General features: G+C 38.9%; 1 protein-coding gene across 3 annotated transcripts; it reads right to left on the bottom strand.

Moving 5' to 3' along the window:
- Nucleotides 1-5,003: 5,003 nt before the first annotated feature.
- LOC146477947 (EGF-like repeat and discoidin I-like domain-containing protein 3) lies at nucleotides 5,004-11,143 on the bottom strand. 3 transcript variants are annotated; one of them, XM_085112673.1, is made up of 6 exons: nucleotides 10,999-11,143; nucleotides 10,255-10,542; nucleotides 9,176-9,290; nucleotides 8,267-8,631; nucleotides 7,494-7,632; nucleotides 5,004-5,942 (listed from the first exon to the last, which is right to left on the bottom strand). In XM_085112673.1, the coding sequence occupies exons 1-6, from the start codon at nucleotides 11,074-11,076 to the stop codon at nucleotides 5,938-5,940; spliced, it is 990 nt and encodes a 329-aa protein (XP_084968799.1). In that variant the 5' UTR covers nucleotides 11,077-11,143; the 3' UTR covers nucleotides 5,004-5,937. The 3 variants fall into 3 exon arrangements, with proteins under 3 accessions (XP_084968799.1, XP_084968797.1, XP_084968798.1); XM_085112671.1 differs by lacking the exon at nucleotides 5,004-5,942 and having other exon boundaries at nucleotides 6,924-7,632; XM_085112672.1 differs by lacking the exon at nucleotides 5,004-5,942 and having other exon boundaries at nucleotides 6,924-7,632; nucleotides 8,267-8,622.
- Nucleotides 11,144-23,226: the final 12,083 nt, after the last annotated feature.

Here is a 23,226-nt window from a genome sequence, read left to right as displayed (position 1 = left end):
CTCTAATAAAATATAATTAAACAACAACAACAACAAAAAAACAAAACAATAGTAGGCACCGTCCTTAAATACTTATCGCTGTTTAAATAAAGGTTACTTACTTATTTACTTACTTACAAAATTTAGAATATTTTATTATTTTTGTTTTATGTTAATTACGTAAGGCAATTTCAGTGAAGTCACTATTGTTATGATTTTTAATAACTTTGTTGTACTACGCTGTGGCTAAATTTATTTTATCTCTAATTTAAGGTGTTCTGTCCACAGTGAAGATGATCATCCTCGCATTTATATGGGGCGCTTTGCTGATTCCAATTTCAACCTCTGAGGGAGAGAGCTCCGGCCAGACGGAGGTCAGTTTTGAAAACTTCTGCAACCACTTCAATGCAATGCGCAGATTGGGAACTGCTTCAGGAGACTCCACTATAAAATACGTAATAAGAGATCTGAAAAGTATCAGAGAACAGCTCGTAGCAAATGGCGTTCTTCCGGCGAGAGATCCACTGACTGCAGCTAAAATAAAGTGTGTTGATCCATCCAAGTATTTCGACCCAGAGTGCGTTTACGCCTTCTATTTTCATATTACAGTCGCCAATCCTTTCTTCCTTCGTATTAAAACAGAGAATATTCGGGCAATTTATGTAGATATTTGGCTTCTTCACCCCTTACTGCGACGCTGCCTTCCCCATCTCGGAAAAGACCTGAAAAGCATTGACGCAAAGGCTCGGCTCGCCAAAGGGTTATCACAAATGAATAGGGAAGATTTTGCCCAGGTCCTTTATGGCAGTAGTGGACAGTTTCTTCGAGAAGAAATCCAACTTTCCTGTGAAAACAATGTTATTGACCAAGCATTCTGTCTATCTTTACCCGAGCTGGTTAAGTTAGTTTATGCCTACGTAAAAGTCGTATATGCGAGTCACACTAAAGTAAACTGGGATGCTTTTTTGTTGCGTTTTGTAATGTTAAAGCATAACAACCCAGTTGAATTTCTGCAAGTATATCCAAAGACAGCTCGACAAGTCAGCGTTCTCATAATTGATAACTTAGAGCACATCTTTAAGTACATTGTTCAAGGGCAGATAGATGAATTAAAAGCAATGATGACCTTGGTACCAGACCTAAAGATCATAAATTCAGGATGTGAAACGTCATGGAACCTCCCTAGCAACGTCAAGAAAAATGAGTGTCTATTCTGGAAAGCAATCATCCAGATACAAGCTTACCTCAAATCAAAAACCCCTCCAGTGAGTGGAAAGGTTAAAAAAATACTCAATACTAACATTGACTACCCGGCCTTTCTGCGCCTGACAAAAATGGATAGAATTCTTCAGGTTGTCCAGAATCAAGAAACGGCTCTCCATAAGCTTACCCAATGGCTTAAGAGTGAGTTATCCAAAACAATAAATGAGAGATTCCAAGGTCTTCAATCGTATTTTCAAAAAGTTGAAACGTTCAACAGAGAGAAATCTAGAGCAGACATTGGTTATATCAATGGACGGCTAGACAAGTATTCTAAACTTATTCCCTCGCTCAGCACTCAGCTTGGTGGCAAGCTTGATGAAATCTTAAAACACGCGATCGCAGCGGTTTCGTTGGAACTTGCTGAAGACACAATTCAGGTGGGACTTGCATACGCTGTTCTGATGAATCCCCTTGAAAAGCTTTTTGGTGGTTCCAGTGTTGGGGATCTCATGGATCGAGCCGCAAAATTGGCGAATACACTTACTACTGTGGGAGCTTTAACTAAGATGAGCAAATCTTTCAATAAACTCGTAACCAAAACTAACAGCATTTCTACTAGATTCAATGCCAACGCGAATTTTCTCAAAATTGTCCGCAGCTTAATTGACACTAACGAACAGGGAAGATCAACAGTTGATTTTGAAACTAAAAAACAAGCATTTTTGAGTCAATACACAGCTTATGATCCAGAAGTAGAGAAACCCGAATTAGCGGGCATGGTAACAACGTGGGAAAACCTGATTAAAGATTCGTGCGAAGTCATACTTGGAACAAAGTCAGTTCTAGCGGCAAATGTTAAAGGCAAGGTTCGAACCTCTGGATTGTGTCCAAAGACAAAGGTTCTAGCACAGGAAATGATTGCAACTTATAAAGAGATCTATGACTTTCAGTTTGAACTCATTGAAACTATGGCATCCTACATGAGAGCAGTTACAGCTACAGATGCTGCCTCGAGTATAGCCACGGATTACGAAGACCTTTCCAGGAGGGCAATTGAAGATGAAAATATTGTTCAAAACCTAAAGATTTTAAGTCAGGTGTCTCTCATCTCGTACAAAATTAACATTTGGCAAATAACGGAAGCATACTGTGACATATTAGAGTACAAAGAGGGTGGAGTTCGACCCAGCGTCTGCCAAGGTGTAAACAGTGTCATAGCAAATCTTGCTTCTCACGTCAGTCCAGTTTGTAGGAACGTGGAGGCATATAAAGATGTACCAATCGAGTCTGATAGCGACCAAGCATTCATGAGACTTTCTGACTTATATTCTGGAAAAACAGTAACTTTCAAGATACCGAAAAGCCAATGGCTGGTTGACAGCCGGTGGATTAACTCACAGGATCAAGACTCGGCAATTGTGGTAAAAAAGTTTGAAGTTTTTCTACCTACAGTGAGCACCACTGAACGCATGGTGCGGGTGGAAGCAAAAGTTATTGGGTGGAACCAGCACTCTCCTGGAAAAGAAGGACAAAAAAGTTATATCATCGTTCCACAGAAGAATTTCATTTTTGAGTATCTTGAAGGCCGTGATGCTCATTGCAGAAAAGAAAGCGACTTGTTGACCAACCCATACAGGCCGAGCTTACCGAAGATTTGTCCTCTTAATGTGGATGAAAACAACTGTCAGGAACTTATCACGAAGACACCGTTGTTTCCATCTGTTTATTCCCAATGGAAAGTTTCTGTAGCTGGCTACCAATCAGTTCCAGTCCCAGATCCAGATCCTGTTGCGGACTTCAGGCTTAAAGTTGGCGTGAAGCTTTGCATTTTGCAGCGCTCGAATAAAGAGAAGGGGATGAAGACTAAGGGTGGAGGAAAAATGAAAATTACGAAGACCAAGACGAAGAAGAAGCTTCGGAAGGAGACCCTTTGCCCTGATGGTCAATACTGGTCAGTAAGCTCAGATGCATGCGCTTCGTGTCCTAAAGGATCGCGGTCAGCCCTGGATGGCTACTACTGTGAGAAAATCAAAAGGAAGGATTGAAATAGCCTGTGATGATCACAGTTTAAAAGTCAAGTAAAAGAAAGTAACTACAGTAAGACCAGGAATAAAAGATTTGTAGTTAAGCTTCAGTTGAAGTGAATTAAAGTGATTGTTAAATCAAATTGGTGAAATGGCATTTTTATGTGGATTTTGTATATGCAAAAAGAGACCGTTATTTCCTCTCTTTCTTTTTTTTTCGATGTTATCTCACGTTAACTTTAAAAGGGGAAGGAAAAGAGTAGCGACAAATTAAAAATAGAGAGGTTAAGCACCACGTTTACGGGAAACGGCAAACGTGAGATCCGTGTTTATGTTTTCTTGAAAATATGAGTACGTAGATGAAAATAGAACAAGATAATTCTGGCCTTTAATTCTAACGCAAAAACACTCAATTTTTCTGAGAAACTGAAAACAGCGAGCGGCAAATGAAGGATAAACATGGTCACGTGGTCATTTCTGCCGTTTGCCGTTTGCCGTAAACGTGGTGCTTAACCTCTCTAATAAAAGAAAGAAAGGTAACGACAAAGAGGAACATTGCTAGTAAAGCGCGCACTCCGATTGGCTAATACTTGTCATCCATTCAGTTGCCTTTTGGATGAACGCTGATAATAAGCTTGCTTTCAGCTTGGTGTCTCACTCGTTTGGTTCCATCAAGATTTATTAGCATCTTTTAGCATGTATCCTGTGTCAAACAGTTCAACTTGGATTTCAAATCATCTGAGCAAATTGGTTTTCCGTCTGTGACGCAAACAAGTTGAAATCATCGGCTCATTTGAGATCTTAATTCTCGGAGAATCTGTCAATATTATTGAAATCAATAGTCGCAAGACAAGCAAAGGAGACTGGGATAGTGATTCTTAGTGCGTTGACTATTTGGGAGAAATTTTAAATGGAACAAAGGTTACCTCATAACTCTACTTGCTGACAGATTTATTGTTGTGCTATTGACTTCACGTTTTTTTAGTTGTTTCGATTATTTTGGGTTAAAAAAGAACATGAAAAAAGCGCACGTTTTAGCTTATTCTATTTTAAAGACCGTATTTCGCTGGATTTCTGCCGCCTAACGTCCTCTTATGAAAATGTTTGGTTCTGAGATTTTTTACGATAAGAGACGGTGTACTCTGTAAGGAGAATTAAGCTACGGACTGCAGAAATAGATCTAATTTTAATTTGTGCCAGATTTTGCCCCCATTTAAGTCGACAAGACGCATGAATGACACCAGTATGTTAATAAAGGAAATATCCAAATTAATCCATATCATAAAAGAAATGGTAAACGAAAATAGATGGGCAGCCAACGAGTTATGGATGCACTTGGGAGGTTTGCTAGAGTTGCTGGAGGCTTAGCCGAGAGCAACTATTTCGTGCTTAACAATCTCAGGCTTGCATCATAACTCGAAAATCCCACACTACACGTTTATCATTTCTTTATCTATGTGCGACGCGAAATAATGCGTTCAAAATGGCGCCAAAGCAGGTTCCCAACCATCCAATTAACCAAACAACGAAAAATGCATGAAAAGTTGTCACTTGGCTTCCAAGACACACAGGAAACGAAAATTCCACTACGATTTCAGAATGTCTACCAAATTTTTCTCTGTCAAATTTCTATTCTCCAATGTCTATTCTTAACTGTCACCAGTAGTAATGTTTTAAAGTCTTCTGGTATCATTGTCGCTTCAATCACTGTCCGCCATCGCGCCACAAACACCAAACAATTGAAGCGAATTACCAAATCAGTATCCCCTAGAAAAAATAAGTATCCCCTAGATAAAAACAAGTTTAAATAGATTCTATCCAATGGAAGAATATATGCTGTATAGATAATCGACTGTGTACCGGAGCTTGTCTTCGTCTGAGCTCCAAACCAAGCAGCTATGACTCGAAGTTCGAATCGTTTCCGAAGATTCCCTCCGCACGAACCTTTCGCCAGGTTGAGAAAATGCGATTTTCCAAATATATATCATGGTGATTTGCTCTGGAATGTTTTTGATTGATTTCTCTTGTTATTTTAGTCGACGCAGGCGATTTCTTCCACCGAGTGCCTTCACGATTCTCACCTCTTCTTTTCATGTTTTGTTGGAGACGCAATCCATACTGTTTTTAGCCAAATATGATAAAATAATATCATAGGATGAGCAAAAGCACACTTAGAAACAGGCTTTCAGTAAAAGAGTGAAATCCAATAAAACGCTGGGAAGATTGAAGTGGATTTCTAGATGTATTCGACGCCTACTTTTGATTTCAGGTTGAGGTAGACGCTTTTCAAACTGCCAAAATAGTGTCCAGGTCAGCGCGGTCACAAAAGGTGACTGCGTGCGTCCCTTTAAAGTCGAAATCAGTCGATCCAATTAGGCATTTGTGGATTGAAGCGGATTGATTGATTGACGTGGATTGAAGTGATGTATATTAGGCTTTAGGCATGCTTTGTTAATGCTATTTATAACCATAAGAACTTTGCTACAAATCGTGTTTGGTGGTCAAGTTTGTTCACTCCCAGTGTCTCTTCCCAAAAACAAAAACAACAACAACTCAAGAGTCGCCGGTGAATTTTATTGCAGTTACAACTTACATGACCTAAAGGTTTACCAAGTTAGATCTTAAACTATTGTGTTGTATTGATTAAGTTTAAGGTTCGCGAACAATTCTGTTATCCTGGATTAAGATTCCGTCTGAAGAGTACAGGGTTTCTGTTGATCGTAATCTTGAGTCATTCTACAAAAAGAAAACAAAAATTCAACAATTGCATGTAAACAATACATGTTAACAAAGAAAAAAAAAATACCCGTAACGTATAACTAGTTCTGTCAACAGAAGTCGCATTCATGATGGAACATGAGGGGCCAATGATAACGACGATGACGGTCTGGACAAGCCGGCAACAGTCGTGTCCGTTTTACTTTTGTTGTTAGGAGGCTACAACAGGAGCCAGTGATGAGTCTAATGACGATGATGATGGTCTGGACGAACTGACAAGAGAATTGTCCGTTTTACACTAATTTGATGAGAAATAGGACCGGACGCCTGCTCTAGCATGTATCTTCAATAAAGGTGTAAATCAATATAGAAACTCTTGTTGCAAGTTTTTCGATATCTTGTCAATCATTTTCAGTTACCAAGCGAAAATTGACAGTCACTCTATTGATCTTGAACATTATTTGGCCTGCAAGATAACTGTGACATGTACGAACAAAGAACGAATGACTGAAAGGATAGATGGACGGACGGTTCACGCACACCACGATGCAAAGAAAGCAAAAGCATTTTGTTCTGGACTATTTCAAAAAGTACATTTTGTTACCGCAAGAATTATTTCTTCGTTGGAAAAAAAGGGTGTGGTTTTGTTATCGTCGCCAAAAACGAAGGCCAAACAGAAAAGAAAAAATTAACAAATAAATATGTATTAATATATATGCATACATATGTATAATTAGTATATACCGCACAAGCGAATAGTGCTTTCCGCGCGCGCTGATTGGCTAGCTCGGAGGTGATAAGCCAAATACTATTCACCTCCGAGCAGTCGAAGAGGAACAAGATGGCTTCCCGTTTCGCCACGGTTACTTAAGAGGAAAATATTTCGATAAAAGAGACGGCCATTAAAAAAAATATAAAAAATACAAAACCGGCAACAAATTTGGTTTGAAGGCATTACATGGTAAGTAATTTAATCTTTCAAACCTCATATTCTAGACGAAAAATAAAAAAGAATTGTGTACGAAAACTGTCGAGCACTATAGTACAATGTAAACAATGAAACATCTAATGTTTTGCAGTATGGTTTCAACAACAGGACAAATTTCACACAACAATCGAAGAAAAGACACGTAGCAACTAAACAAGTGCCTCCAGAAGTTTTATTTGTCTGCAAGAAAGCGAGACGGAACTTTCTACAATAAGAAATCGCTTACCGCGCGGCGCGCGAGATTTTAAAATTTCCCACCATTGGTCGGTATATTGTCAAAAATAAAGTAATTTTTGGTCCAGTTCTTATTCAGCTTGTGTGGTATATACTATAACAATTATTCACCTCAGTACTATCCACCTCCACCTCCACTTTGGTGAATAATTGCTAAATATTGTTCTCTTGGTAGATGGAATTCCGCGTGGAATGTCCCCCCGGTTGATTTGCCACGGATAATACCATTTACCGAGGTGTGTATGGACCACCTGAATAATATAATCTACGTGTATATTGCGATTAATATTATCTTCAAATTATATTCTTACAAGGAACTCACAACCTGGATGAACTGTAATAATAACCTTTACAGCCATAAAGTTCCACCCTCATTGCAATCAAATTATTCCAAGCTGTTGGTCGAAAACGGATGTACCGTGCTGTGATTGGTGGGTTCAGGTCATGGTAAACAACACTGTCTCGGTCTGTGTTACCAACAAACTCCTAAAAGAGAGAAATAAGCTTTTGTTTACAAAGGCACTAAGCCAGGAAATGACCTCATAGGTTCTCTGAAACAGGCGATAAATGTGTCGTCTTTAAAAGGAAAGCTATCTTCGGTTAAGCCTTGACTGGTATCCGTAGTAGAATTTTCTATATCCACACTTTACTGAAGGCCTTATAATAACATTATTTTTGATGCTTGGCTTCCATGTAAAGCAGTTTCTAAGGATACTAAGTGGAACACCCCCCAATGTCATGAACGGGCACAGAAACGGACAAAAAGACCATTTTTATTTTACACTTTGCCGTTTTATATATAGTGTATGACACCATTCTGGTTAAACTTTCTGCTGCTGTTTTGATTTCGGGGAAGGAGGGGGGGGGGGGGGGGGAATTGATGGAGGCTTTCAAGGAACTCAAAGGTTACATTTTTCCGTATCGTGTTTGTGGTGACGTAATGCTGGACTTTAAAATCTTAAAAGTGAAAAAGTTATAGACATTGATGCTCTGGGAAATGAAAAGGTATAATAATCAACAAAGAGATTTTTGGCTTAAATGCTGTGTAATTAAACCAAATTAATCTTAGTATTTAAAGGTTGTCCGTGCTTCGTTAATTGAAGAAAGTTTATCCATGTACCTTGTCTTCAGATTGCCCTTTTCCTCTGTAGTACTGGAAGGTCACAGCGTCATCACTGTACTGCAGTTTGTACTTTTTCACCCACTCTTTGTGAGCTCCGTCGGGCCAGTTGTTATAATTCCTTCCTTGCGTTGCTACTCCTGTTACTTTGGTGTTTTGATCTCTCAGATCAATTTCCAGCCACTGATACTGATTGGTCTGATTCCGTGGAACTAGCCATGCTCCTGATTTGATTGGAGTTTCTTGAAAGTAGAGTCTCCCCTGCTTGGCGGCATGATTGGCATCATACACTGAAGAAGCACTAATCTGCTCGTCAGTTATCGAACCGTTTGCCATACCGAGAGCCCCTTGACACTCTAGAAATACTAGCCAACATAATCACAATGGAATAATGAAATTTCCTTTTTTGTTTCTTTATTTATCCTATTTCCTTTTATTATTTATTTAATTACTTATTTCTTTTTACTCTCCATTTGTTTACTTCACTTACGATGTATTGCTTTTGTTTTCTTAGTACATCTTCTTTTTAGAATCATCAACTTTAGTAATTGCAATTATAAATTACAGTGTATTTTACAAGAATTGGATTTTCATTCATAAATTATAGATTACTTTTAAGTCACGGATACAAAAATTTATACTGTGAATGGTATACTTGGAAACAGCTTCGTTTTCAAAAAATTAAATAAAAAAATAAATAAATGAGTAGCTAAATAAATAAATAAATAAATAAATAAATAAATAAATAAAAATGAACAACAAATGAATTGGAGTGAGTATCCATTTCTTTTGAAATTTAGTCGTTCTTGTTAATTTTCCTTTCTGTTTCGTATTCGACGTCATATTACTTTCCTTTCCTTTAATAGCTTTGATATTCGTTTTAGTTTACTTTATTAATAAATAAACCACCTTTCTCGCAGTGCGTTCCATTATGTCCCTCGTGGCAGTCACACACGTATGAGTCTTTACCATACAATGGGCGACAGGTACCACCATTTTGACACGGAAAGCTTTCGCATAAGCTCTGAAACAATAGTGGAAAAACTAGAATTCATCAAACAGCTAAGTGTTAGATCATGGCGATATGCCTTGTTTATTGTCGGCTGTTTTGCATTTCTTTAGAATGAAAAACCAATCGAACAACGCCATTAAAATAGTCCAAAAGCACGAAAATGACTCTTAGAAAGTCAATTTCTAGAAAACCTGCCTGTCGAAAAGTCGCAGATTTCGGTGGCATTTGCCTACTTAGTAAAATAAAATCATATTCACATTCAACGTTAGACTGTGGGCAAATTTGCGACGTTTCGTGGAGCAGTCAGCCGCGCGTCTATTGACAACGTTAATGATCTTACACCCAGAGTCTAATACTCTGAAGATAGCTGCATTCCCTCAAATATTTTTTGGCAGTGCTTTTCGGAGTTAATTACTCTATGCAAGGATATTGCTACCTGTAAGAGTGAGTGGGCGATATTACCTTTTAGTTGCTTTTGTCAGTGACAGGTAATGATTGACGAGCAATTCCAATAAGCAACGTTTCTAAAAGTTACGAATACTTTGCAAAGCGAAAGAAATTCTCACAAAAACAAAATTCTTAATCTTCGGACACAATGTCGGCGTCGTAATATCTGGCCGCTTCAATCGCATTATCCGCGCCTGCTTCTTTTTCAGTGCTGAATGAGGTGATGTTACTCGATTAGGCCTTTAATGTGTACTTTATTAATTCAGTATCGTGCTGATCGCAACGTAAGCACTAGACTCCATTAGCTTCATCCGGCTTAGCTTCAAAGAAGCTTCCTTGCCAGGCTCAGTTTAATTTGAAACAATGTATCCAATGAATCGTTGATTTTAGCTCTTAATGGATGAAATGATTCACAATTTTGCACGAGTCAAGTTTCCTGGGATAAAACTAAGCCATTAAAGAGACTACATAGAATGCCATACCTTGCTTGTACGAGTTAAAAAAAAAAGAGAATTTTTACTCAACCTACCGCAATAGCGTAATGATGAAATTTGTCACTTGGTACAAAACTGCTGGAGTGATTGTACTTGTCTGAAGCCAGGAGATGACAAACGTGGCGGCCAGTACTGTTATCAGCAAAAATAGCAAAGTTGAAGGAGAAACACGCTAGATTGGCGAGACATTCGAAGGCACAGTCGGTATAACCATTAACATCAAACGAAGCCAAAACCTGGGAAATGTTCAGCATGTGACGAAAAAACGCCTTAAAGTTTCCATACTGCAGGTGTTGATAGTTGCCTCGTTCGAGCTGTTTTGCCTAAAAGAAAAAAACAACATAACAACACCACCATGAGCTACCATCAGTAAAATTGTCTTAGTTTATCTGGTCTAAGCAGTGGTTTAGAAATAATTTATACACCATATGCACTATGTTAATGAAAGCAGGGAAGTAACAATCCCTCCTCTGATCTTTGCCTTCTATTAACGACTGGGCGCTCCAGAGAAATTTAAATTTAGACATAATCTCTTTAAAAATTCGATTTCATCTCAGCGGGATTTCTCTATTGTCTTTTCGCCGTAAAGTTAATAATCTTCAGCTGAACAGAAAAGCGTAGCGCAACATGGGTCAAACGTTTTTGTATTAATTGTTTGCGAAACGTTGTATAACTGTACTATTACTTTTTCCTTTTAGCTACCGTTGGAAGTTGAACGGTATTGGTGAAGCATAACGATATTCTCGGCTGACATTTTGACCACTATGTAAAGAACTGACCTCTGAAAGCTGCTGATCAACCTTAAATAGGACAACAAAACCAAGTGCGATCCAAACGAATGCTATTATCAGCCGCATTATCACTCACTAACTCTCAACCTCTGACTGCGCGGACCAAGACTGGCTTGGTTTCTTGTAATTGGCAGTTATAAGCCCTGAACAGGTGGAAATACGCCTGCCAAAATGAATTAAGGTATCAGGTGCCCTTTAAGACTGCCTCTTGAAAATTTAATTTTTCAAAACAATGTAAAAATGATAACTACGCCGAAACATCCTGGAAACTAAACACACGATTATGGAATAGAAACAGTAAAGTTTTGTAATATTCCGGTTCTTAATAAAAAACCATGATTGTCAAACGAACAAAACAGTGAATGCGCTAAACTTGAGTAGAGAATCGCCCGAAAGGTGATAATAAAAATTGATAAGCCATAACAACAACAACATGTCACTTTAATGTTGCCATAGATATAAAGTACAAGAAAAACAGAAACGATAAGAAAAAAGAATAACTGGCTAGGCACTGCAACATTAAACATTAAAAAAATTACAGTTAAATTAAAGCAGTAAAAGTTCTTTGGAAGCCTTAATACCAATGTTGAGTGAGAGCTTGAGTTTCTTAATTAACAATGATGATTCCAGAAAACATAGCTAGTGGAAATTATCGTTAGATGCAATAAATAGTGTCACTTTTTAAAATAGTTGGACATGACTGAATTATTGTTGGTGTCATGTTCGTCCAGCCCTACTCGTAAGCACCCATATTCCCTACAATCAGCATTACAACTTGGACAATTTCGCTTGGGAATTTCGCTTTGCAAAGTACTCTTAACGTTAAGAAACATTGTCACATTGGTTAGTCGACCAATATTTGCCATTGAAAATTAACCACAAAATAATATTGCTTGTTCATTGTTACATGGTCACTGAAATTATTATTCGACAGATTGTAACAATACTAAAATATGGCCACCATGCACACATTATTCATCGTCCGTACACAACAGACATACCGGGTAATTTCGTGTGTTGCAATAAAACTGTGCTTTATTGTTAATGTGTTGAATAAAAAAAGCTATTATCCTGCTTATCTTACGAAATCTGTTATAATTTTAGCCAACAAGGCCGTATCAGACGATATTCCACGCCAATTTCGCGGGATAATTGTTCAATAATTATTTGCATATAGGTGGAGAAAGGGCAGAGGTGGCAGCTGCCCCCGCCAGGAAATTTTTTTTCTAGCATAGTGTTTCAGTTTGCTGAGCTTTTTCTTGTAGGTTGTTCCAAAATCACAAGAAAATTCAACTAATTAACTGAAAAAATATTCCTTCACTAAGAATTCCAAATAATTATTTTAGAAAGTGCCTTGAAGTAGTTACACTTTCGTGGAATTACATGATGGTGCTTTTAAATTCACGGGGTGGATGTGGAAAAATTAATCTCATTTGGGAGACTTAGAAAATATTCAGTATGTTGATGTATGAAATTCAGAAGGGCCCTAGCAATATCCAGTCAGTGTCAGGTCGTACGAGTCGTACGAGGGGAAGAAACCTTTGTCGAGTCGACTAAGAGAATTATCGAGTGGAAAAGCTGCATCCCATTAAAGAGACAAAATATCCAGTGCAGGAGGGCAGTAGCAGAATTTGTTCTCGAGTCGTACGAGTCGTACGAGTGGACACCAGCAATGTCGAGCCGACAAGGTAACTAAAACGAAGCATATACATTGTGTTTGACTCGTACGAATTGGCTAGGCCAGGACTTTCTTTTATGAGATCCAGTTTCACCAAATCAAACGTCATGTTATTTTCGTGAAAAGCATCACACTCACCACTTGCACTAGTCGTTCGACTCGCAAGACTCTTACGACTCGAATCCTCGCTTGGACATGCCTAGAGGCCTGATCGTTTGTTCAACATCACAGGTCATTTGTGCTTCATGCATATGAGTATTGATTTTCCTCTTTTGAATTCTCTTCATTTTGAATATGACCTCTTATTCTGTCTGTTTAACGACGTGTTTATGCCAAATGGGGCATTTTAGCTCGGTTTGGTTCGGCTCGTTTTAGAGGTGATAGTTTTCACGGCCTTTCTTGATGCGATTTGTGAAATTTTAGGACAGGAATTAATCAATGCTTGCTGATTGAATGTGCAATAAATACAATTGGCCTGGCCCAGCTATTAGTTTTTGTCAGAAGGTGTTGTGTTTCTTGGCATAGCTATTTTTTGTTGTTGTTCTCCAGTTATCGTTGTAGCGTGTTATAGAGCTATGCAACGTGTTACAGTAATTAAAGGCTTGAATTGTACTAAAATCACAACTGTGTTTTTGCAAGTGCTTCGCTCCACTGTTATAGTGTGTTTGAATTGTAGGGCTCAGTGATTTTCTCCGTTTATTTACAGCAGTACATCGACTGTAGTTTAAATTAAGCATTGAACGAGATGTGATGCTTGGTTCAAGCGAAACAAGGTGTTTATGCCATAAAAAGTCTTGACAATTAAGACAAAAGCATCAGTGAGTTTTTTCTCTTTAAAGGTCTGTAAGGCAACTTTCTTATGTAGGGATGAAAACAAAAACGTCCAACTAGAAACCTGTCTGTATACAATATGGGAGACCCCTGTGAGGGCGTGCGGACTTTGCCCCGGTAGACAAAAAAATCCAAGGTACGGCCCTGTAAATGATGGTCTATACATACAAAATCAGAAACGTTTGCTTCTGCAGTATGTTTAGCTCGGCCCAGCTGACACAGCAAATCCTTTGCAACTTCGAAATACTGTTTGGTTTCAGCTTTTGAGGGTCATATTTGAGGCTATATATCTTAAGAAAAATTATTGCAGGAGCGTTTGGCGCACTAGACGAGTACTCAACAATTTCGGTCAACGCTCTCGATTTCATTCAAACCTAAACAAAGCTGCCACTTTCATTCATGCACGTCCGCGCGCGGTCAAATGTTACGAGTTTTGTTAGAATAAAGATAAAGATAAAGATGTTACGAGTTTTTTTAAAATAAAGATCGCCTCCAGCTTTTCTGTTATAAACCTATGCTTTGTATCAATGTGTTGAAAAAATAAACAATTCTCCTGATCAATCTAGCGGAATATCCACTGATGTTAGCCCGCTCGTCCTACGTCGGTTACGTATCAGAGGATTTTTCATACGATTTCGGAGGATATCTGTTAAAGACAGAAAAAAAGAAAGTTCCGTGAGTGAGGGACGTTGATTGATCGAGCAACTGATTGATTGACACATTATTTTCCATCGGGGTTCCACTCAGTAACCTTCGAATTAATGAGCTTTTTGAACTAACTGGTCACGTAGTAAAAATCCGCCATTCTAGATGGCAAAAAAACGTGGCATCTTCCACTGAGACTTCGACAATAAAGGAAAGTCAAGCTTGACAGCTTGAAATTCCTTTGTGTTCGAATCTGTTACATTCTTTTGCAATTAACAAATCGACGGCAGTTTTCTATGGTCTATACTCTTATAGACCATAAAATGACGTCAGGCGAGTGGTTTCACTGCCAAGTTTTGGACATTTTCTGGCGTCATTTTATGGTCTATTTAACAAATAGATTCCATTTTGCCGTGCGTCTGTACTCTGATAACGCACAGATGACGTCAAAACGTGGTGAGAACAAAGAAGTACGCTACGAGCCGCAGGCTGGTAGCGTTGAGAAAGCGCGCACGTTACATCTGACGTCATTTTTATTGTCTGTACTCTTATAGACAATAGCTACGAGCCAATCAGCGCGCGGGAATTTGGACAGTTATTGTAAAATCCAGTATGGTGGATTTTCTCCCACGTGACCAATTACTTGAAAAAGCCCTTTGCTTCAGGTGGAAGCTGAGTACTGGAAAAAAAAAATATTTTTTTATAATAATAATAATAATAATAATAATAATAATAATAATAATAATAATAATAATAATAATAATAATAATAATAGGTTAAAAGTATCTATTAAAACTTATTTACAATTCTTTTCGATAAAAAAGACTATTTTTAATTTTAATAATAATAATAATAATTCCTTGCGAAGCGAGGTTAATAAATTTGTCGGGCCGAAGGCCGCGCTCGGGAGCTAAGCCGTGGGAATTCGAGCCGGACATATATTTATATATATGTATGTTTATATATTTCCGTGAAGGTGTCCGTGCTGTTGCCTAGCAACAGTGAAAAACAAAGTATGAATGACGTCAGACTGTCCGGCGTCGTCTGGAGCAAAATTTGCATACATCGGGAAAGTTTGCGTGCCGGATCCAATTTCAACTGCAATGTTCATCAATATTCATTGGATACAGAACTATCTCTCCAGAATCTTTTCCCTTTCTTCCAGAAATCTTTTTTTGCGAAAGATTGCATTGAAGAAATTACACGTTTTGTGACCGCCGTCAAATAGTTTTCCGTGGGAAATATATTCATCGAACACGACAGCGCTTCACGCACGTTGTACATTTCGTCTCGTTAGAAATAGATTTTCAAACGCAAATTAAACTAGCCTGTGGAACCTCGAAAAGACCATGCTCATCAAAATAGTTGCTATGTTCAGAAACCTTTTAATCTCCTCATTTGATGCTACAATACGAGTAAAGAGAGCTTTCCAACCTACCCCTAGCTTCGCGAGGTGTTGCGAGTCACGTATTTCTAGTAATAATAATAATAATAATATTCCAAGTAAAATGTTATTTACAGGTTAAATGTAGAGAAAAGAGCTATTAAAACCTATTTACAATTTTTTTCGATTAAAAAAAAGAGACTATTTTTAAGCACAATTTTTTGAAGAAAAAGGAAAAAAAAAAGTCACTATCTCATCAAGTCACAATAGCATCAATTGTTCATTGATTCTTACCTAATAAAAAAACCATCAAACTATATTATGTAAAAAGAAAAAAGAAAAAGTATGTATAAAAAATTATAGGACCTAGATTTTGGCGAGGCATCTATCTAATTTAAAGTCCGCTTTTCGAACATTGCTTCTAATTGCTCTTCTCACTGTTCTTGACCCGCTAAGATAGAGTAAAGCCGACCTAAGGATGGCAAAGGAGACTTTAGAACGTATCCAAGAGACGGTGGTGGCATAATTCTCTCCTTTCTTCGCTGCGACTAGCTCTGCCAGCCTGTCATGGTATCTCTTGCATTCTTCTCCCATGCCGCCTGTTGTTGTAAAGACTAATGGTGTAAATGTTCCCTGTTCCACGCCCATCACTCTTTGCGTATACAATCTCTTCTTGTCGTTCTCGTGCTGCTTGTATATCTGCTTGAGGTCCAGGTCTCTATAAGAATCAGCGTTGGGGTAACATACCTGTACATCAAAGAACGCTGACCTTTGTCTTTCCCAAAAACCTCTAGGCGAGCGTCAGGAGCTCTGTTAGCTCCGCTTGGAAGCGACTCTCCCGTGAGCTCCTGGAGGACGGGCTCAATATCGACATCATTGCAGACATGCTGAGCATCTCTGCCTCAAGATCTCATTATGGCGCTGTATTATGAAGCCGCCACGCCCGCAGACCATGGCATGATCAACATTAAAGACATCACCACATACGCAAATAGATGGCTTGTCGGCAATTTCCCAGTCATATTTGAGCTTTAGAGCGTCTAAAAACTCGCCCTTGTTCAGACTGAAGCCCATTTAATCGATCATATGACTGTCAGCCAGTTAGATCTCGATGCACCTTTTTGGAAGCCAGTTCAACGGCGCGTTGTGTCTTCAGAGTAAGAGAGTTCTTGATGTCATTCAGTCTTGTTCGAAATATTCAGTTTTTCTCTCTTCGCACACTCTGCTGTAGTGAACTAACAATGGCATCATCTGGTGTTTCATGGGCTTGTGAAACAATTTTCTTGACTGGTGGCGGTGTGACTATCTCAACCACAAGCGTACTACACAGCCTACACCTTTGACTTGAAACATTGGTGGACGTTTTTTTTTAAGAACTCTCCCCGACATTCAGGATCTACTAGAGCCACTAGAGAATGCAATATCTCAGGTGCTCATTCCTGCGATTACTGAGCGCAAGTGTAATCAGCTAGATAGGACCATTCTAGCGCTGCTAGTCCGCCTAGGTGGTCTTGGTTTTGGAAACCCATGCCTTGAAGCAAGCCGCGAGTACGCTTCCTCGGTCAAAGTAACAACACCCCTCGTTGAACAAATCGTGTCTCAGTCACATGAGCTACCAGAAGATTCCCTAGTAAAATCAGCGCAACAGGCAGTTACAAGGGAAAGATCAAAGGAACTCGAAGACAGAACAGAGCGTATCAAGGAGATGGCACCATGTAAGACTAAGCGAGCACTGAATCTGGCGGCGGAAAAAGGATCATCGGCGTGGCTTACAGTCCTCCCTCTTAAAGATCTGGGTTTTAACCTCAATAAAAGGCAGTTCTGCGACGCTGTTAAACTACGCTATGACTGGCCAATAGATGACATCCCTTCCAAATGTGCCTGTGGGGAAGTTTTTACAGTTGACCACTCCATGATCTGTAAACTAGGAGGTTTCGTCATTCAGCGTCACAATGAGTTCCGAGATCTGGAGGCTGAACTCCTGAGTACAGTTTGCAGTGACGTTGAGACTGAGCCAGTCCTCCTAGACATCTCTGGAGAACAGTTAAGAGGAGGATCCAACAAAGCACAAGATGCGAGATTGGATATCCATGCCATGGGTTCTGGGAGCAACGACGATCGGCATTCTTTGATGTAAGGGTTTGCCACCCCAATGCTGAATCGTATAAGGACCTGGAGCCGCAACAGATCTATCGTACGCATGAAAATGAGAAAAAGCGCCTGTACTCAAGGAGAGTTCTCGACATTGAGCATGGAGCATTTACACCTTTGGTCTTCACTACAACCGGCGGAATGGGCAATGAATGCTTCAGATACCATGGTCGATTAGCGGAGCTGATTGCTATTAAGATAGGGGAGCAATATGCCAAAACTCCATGTCATGGATCAGAAGCCGAATTTCATTCGCACTGTTAAGGTCTGCACTCGTCTGTCTTAGAAGTTCTAGAACATTACGAAGAATTCAACGTGACTTCAAAAACGCGGACATTGTCATTGAAACTGCAGAAGGGGCCATTTGAGAGATGTGTATTTTGTTTATTTTTTTTTCTTTTTATCAAGTGGAACTGATTTTAAAATGCCGAATTTCATTTTTTTTTAAAACTTCATGACATTTGTTTTTTTTTTCTTTTTCTTTACATTTCTTTTATTGCTTGAAAATATTATCTTTTATTTTTTTTAATCGAAATGAAATGTGAATAGGTTTTTAATAGCTCTTTTTTATATACAATTAACTTGTAAATAGCAATTTGTGTGGAATATTTTAATTAAAAAAAAATAAAAATAATAATAATAATAATAATAATAATAATAATAATAATAATAATAATAATAATAATAATAATAATAATAATAATAATAATAATAATAATAATAATAATAATAATAATAATAATAGGTTGAGCGAATGTGGGGGCTCAAAAAAACAACAGTCCCGGTGGGTTTGGGAGCCCGTGGCACCATCAAAAGGACATGGAAAACTACACCAACAAAATTCCTGGCAACATCAACATTATTGAACTCCAGAAAATAACTCTTCTTTCTACAGGCCACCTTCTTAGGCGGGTCCTTTCCATCAAATAAAAACCCTCTCTGCCTCCGTATTCTTTTATGTGCATGCAAATAAGTCTTCTTGACCTCGCTTTTCAGTGAAAATACTTTTGTTTTTACACGTGCTAGCGAGGCCATAAAGGCTAATTTAAATGCATACAAAAAAATAACAATTAAGCCCTCCATTTATGGAAGAGGTCTATTTTGTTTCAATTCCCTACTATAGGAATGTGTGTTTATTTGAATTTGTTTGCTCAGCTGCCGTGTTTTCAGAACAAGCCATACATGCATTTATCGATTCCTTCTCATGTTTCAACCACTGCCTCTATCACTGGCTTGTTTTTTTTGGGCTATTTTTCCTTTCCATACTTCAACAACGGCGTGTTCATTTACGTTCGTTACTTCGACTGCCTTGTTTTAGAACGAGCCATACATGTATTAATCAATTACTTCTTATCCTCTGCCTCTGTCATTGCCTTCTCTTCTTTAGCCATTTATCTCCGTTACATACTTCAACAAGGGCGTTTGTTACTTCGGCAGGCCAGCGCCCTTACTTAACGAGATGCAGTTTCACGACTTGAACGAGCCGTACGACTTGTTCGAATTGACTACGCCAGGACCTTCTCTAATGAGATGCAGTGTCACTAAAAACAAACGTCATGTTATTTGCATGAAAAGTATCACCCTCACCGCTTGCACCAGTCAAATTTTAACTTTCACGACTCGAACAAATAGTGAGTATTGGCTGACTGGAAACATTATATTGTGGTCTGGTTGGCCTTCAACCTCTATATTTTATAAGCATTGCTAGAGTTCATCTCACCCGCAAAACGTGAAGAACTTATTCATGTTTGTTACGAATTTTGAGTTACCGTATCTCTTACACTCAAATACTATGGTCACTTCAAACCCCTTTTTCAAAAGATTACCCTGAGAAGTATTCCTGAGGCTGCCACGCATTCCATAATTACAAACGTCTTTTTTGGGTCATAGGAATTTACCCAACTCTTTATTTATGCCAGAGCAAAAGTTTTGCGAAAACAACAATTTGACTGACTTAGAATCAAATGAGAAACAGCGAAAAAAAATCAATTTTTAAATAACAATCAGTATTGTTGAAGTTATGAATCTCAGTGTTCCTATTCTTGTTGCACTGACTTCGTTTTAGTTTATTTGACTTTCACCGTGATACTTTTTTCAATTCTTTTCTTTCAATATCTGGCAGTAGTAGCCATCCAGAGCTGGTTTCGATCCTTTGGGACACGGAGCACAGGCACCTGAGGTTACTGACCAATACTGACCATCAGGGCAACTGGTGTCCTTCTGAAGCTTGTCCTTTGTCTTGGTCTTCGTTGTCATTCTCATCCCCCCTCTATCCTTAGTCTTCATCCCCTTGTCCTTAGTTGGGCGTCGCAAAATGCAAAGCCTCACTCCAACTTTAAGCCTGAAGTCCGCAACAGGATCTGGGTCCGGAACTGGAACGGATTGGTAACCAGCTATAGAAACATGCCATTGGGAGTAAACCGATGGAAACAGCGGTGTCTTAATGATAAGTTCCTGGAGGTTGTTGTCATCCACATTAAGAGGACAGATCTTTGGTAAACTCGAACCGTATGGATTTGTCAACAAGTTACTTTCTTTTCTGCACTGGGCTTCACGACCTTCAAGATATTCAAAAATGAAATACCTCTGTGGAGCGATGATATATTTTTTCCCCCCTTCATTTTCGGGAAAGTGCTGGTTCCATCCGATGACTTTTGCTTCCACCCGCACCATGCGTTCAGCGGTGCTGACTGTTGGTAGAAAAACTTCAAACTTTTTTACCACAATTGCCGAGTTTTGATCCGGTGCGCTAATCCATCTGTTGTCAACCAGCCATTGGCTATTCGGTATCTTGAAAGTTACTGTTTTGCCAGAATATAAGTCAGAAAGTCTCATGAATGCTTGGTCGCTATCAGACTCTATTGGTACATCTTTATATGCCTCCACGTTTCTGCAAACTGGAGTGACATGAGAAACAAGACTTGCTATTACGCTGTTTATACCTTGGCAGACGCTGGGTCGACCTCCGCCCTCTTTGTACTCTAATATGTCACAGTATTCTTCCGTTATTTGCCAAATGTTTATTTGGTATGAGATGAAAGACACCTGACTTAAAATCTTTAGCCCGTTGACAGCATCTTCATCTTCATCTGCCTTCCTGGAAAAGTCTTCGTAATCGGCGGCTATACTCGAAGCAGCATCTATAGCTGTGGCTGCTCTCAGGTAGGAAGCCATAGTTTCAATGATTTGAAACTGAAAGTCATAGACCTCTTCATAAGTTGCAATCATTTCCTGTGCTAGAACCTTTGTCTTTGGACACAATCCAGAGCCTCGAACCTTGCCTTTAACAGTTGCCGCTAGAGCTGACTCTGTTCCAAGTATGACTTCGCACGAGTCTTCAACCAGGTTTTCCCACGTCGTTACCATGCCCGCTAATTCGGGTTTCTCTACTTGTGGATCATAAGCTGTGTATTGACTCAAAAATTCTTGTTTTTTAGTTTCAAAATCAACTGTCGATGGTTCCTGTTCAAGACTGTCAATTATTCCGCGGACATTTTCCAGAAAATTTGCGTTGGCATTTAATCTGGTCGAAATGCTGTTTGTTTTGGCTACGAGTTCATCAAAAGACTCGCTCATTTTTGCTAATTCTACCGCCTGACTAAGTTTATCGGCCAATTTTGCCGTTCGATCCATGAAATCCCCAGCACTGGAACCGCCAAAAATCTTTTCAAGGGGATTCATCAGAACAGCGGCAGCGAGGCCCACCTGAATTGTGTCTTCAGTAATTTCCAATGTAACTGCCGCGATTGCATGTTTTAAGATTTCATCAAGCTTTTCACCAAGCTGAGTGCTGAGCGAGGAAATAGCTTTGCCGTACTTGTTTAGCCTTCCATTGATATAACCAATGTCTGCTTTGGATTTCTCTCTGTTGAACGCTTCCACTTTTTGAAAATACGATTGAAGACCTTTGAATCTTTCATTGATTGTCTTGGATAACTCACTCTTAAGCCATTGGGTAAGCTCATGGAGAGCCGTTTCTTGATTCTGGACAACCTGAAGAATTCTATCCATTTCTGTCAAGCTTAGAAAGGCAGGATAGTCAATGTTAGTATTGAGTATTTTCTCAACTTTTCCACTCACTGGAGAGGTATTTGATTTGAGGTAAGCTTGTATCTGGATGATTGCTTTCCAGAATATACACTCACTTTTCTTGACGTTGCTAGGGAGGTTCCAAGATGTTTCGCATCCTGATTTTATGATCCTTAGATCTGGTACCAAAGCCATCATCGCTGTTAATTCATCCATCTGCCCTTGACCAAAGTACTTAAAGATTTCCTCTAAGTTCTTAATAATGAGATCGCTGAGTTCTTGAGTTGTCGCTGGATATACTTGCTGAAATTCGATTGGGTTGTTGTGCTTTAACATTACAAAATGCAACAGAAAGGTATTCCATTCTACTCCAGTCTTACTCGCATATTTGACTTTTTCGAAAGTATAAACTAAATTAACCATCCCGGGTAACGATACACAGAATGCTTGGTCAACAACTTTGTTTTCACAGGAAAGTTGAATTTCTTCTCTTAGAAACCGTCCACTTCTGCCATAAAGAATCGGGACAAAATCTTCCGCATTTTGTCCTAATAATCCTGTAGCAAGCCGAGCCTTTCCGTCAATGCTACTCAGCTGTTTCCCGAGATGGGGAAGGCAGCGTCTCAGTAAGGGGTGGAGTAGCCAAATATCTACATAAATTGCCCGAATATTCTCTTTTTTAATCTTAACGAAAAAACGATTATCGAGGGTAATATGAAAATAGAAGGCGTAAGCGCACTCTGGGTCAAAATACTTGGATGGATCAACGCAGCTTTTTTCCGCTGCACTTAATGGATGTCTCTTTGGAAGAACGCCATTTGCCACGAGCTGGTCTCTGATACTGTCCAGATCTTTTTTTACATCTCTTAAAGTAGGGCCCCCTGAATCGGTCGCCAATTTACGCAAGGCGTTGAAGTGAAGGCAGAAGTTTTTGAAACTGACCTCCGTCTGGTCGGACTTCTTCGTCTTAGCGGTCAAGGGCAGCATTAACACAACGCCCCATATAAATGCAAAGGTGATCATCTTCACTGTGGACATGACAGCTAAAATAAGAAAGAAAATAACTTTAATTTCAGGGTCGTGCAACAAATTTCTTAAACATATAAAATAACAATAAAAACTTTATTGAAATCGCCTTCAGCAATTAACTTAAAACAAAAGACAATGAAACATTGTAAATTTGGTCAAAACTTTACACCAATAAATAAGTAAATTATGTGCACATTTTACTGATAAATTTGTCATAACGTATTTAATATTAACTTAAAATGAGCCTGAGTCGGGCCAAAAACATATTTACGCCCAAGAACATCATCAACTCTATTACTACTTTAATAATTTCAGAGGGCATTTAGAAAGTCGAATCGTTTAAGAACGAGAAAAATTTTGAGGGTAGTTATTTAACTTAGAGTATTTAGTTTAAGACTGATTGACCTGATTGACAGGTAACTGCTCATTACCGACCTATACATGTATTCTCGACAAAGATCACTAATAG

Source organism: Pavona decussata, unplaced genomic scaffold, assembly GCF_977016875.1.
Source record: "Pavona decussata unplaced genomic scaffold, jaPavDecu1.1 SCAFFOLD_67, whole genome shotgun sequence".
Lineage (NCBI taxonomy): Eukaryota > Metazoa > Cnidaria > Anthozoa > Scleractinia > Agariciidae > Pavona > Pavona decussata.
The sequence above is the reverse complement of the archived record's forward strand: the minus strand, read 5'-3'. Positions and strand labels throughout refer to the sequence as shown.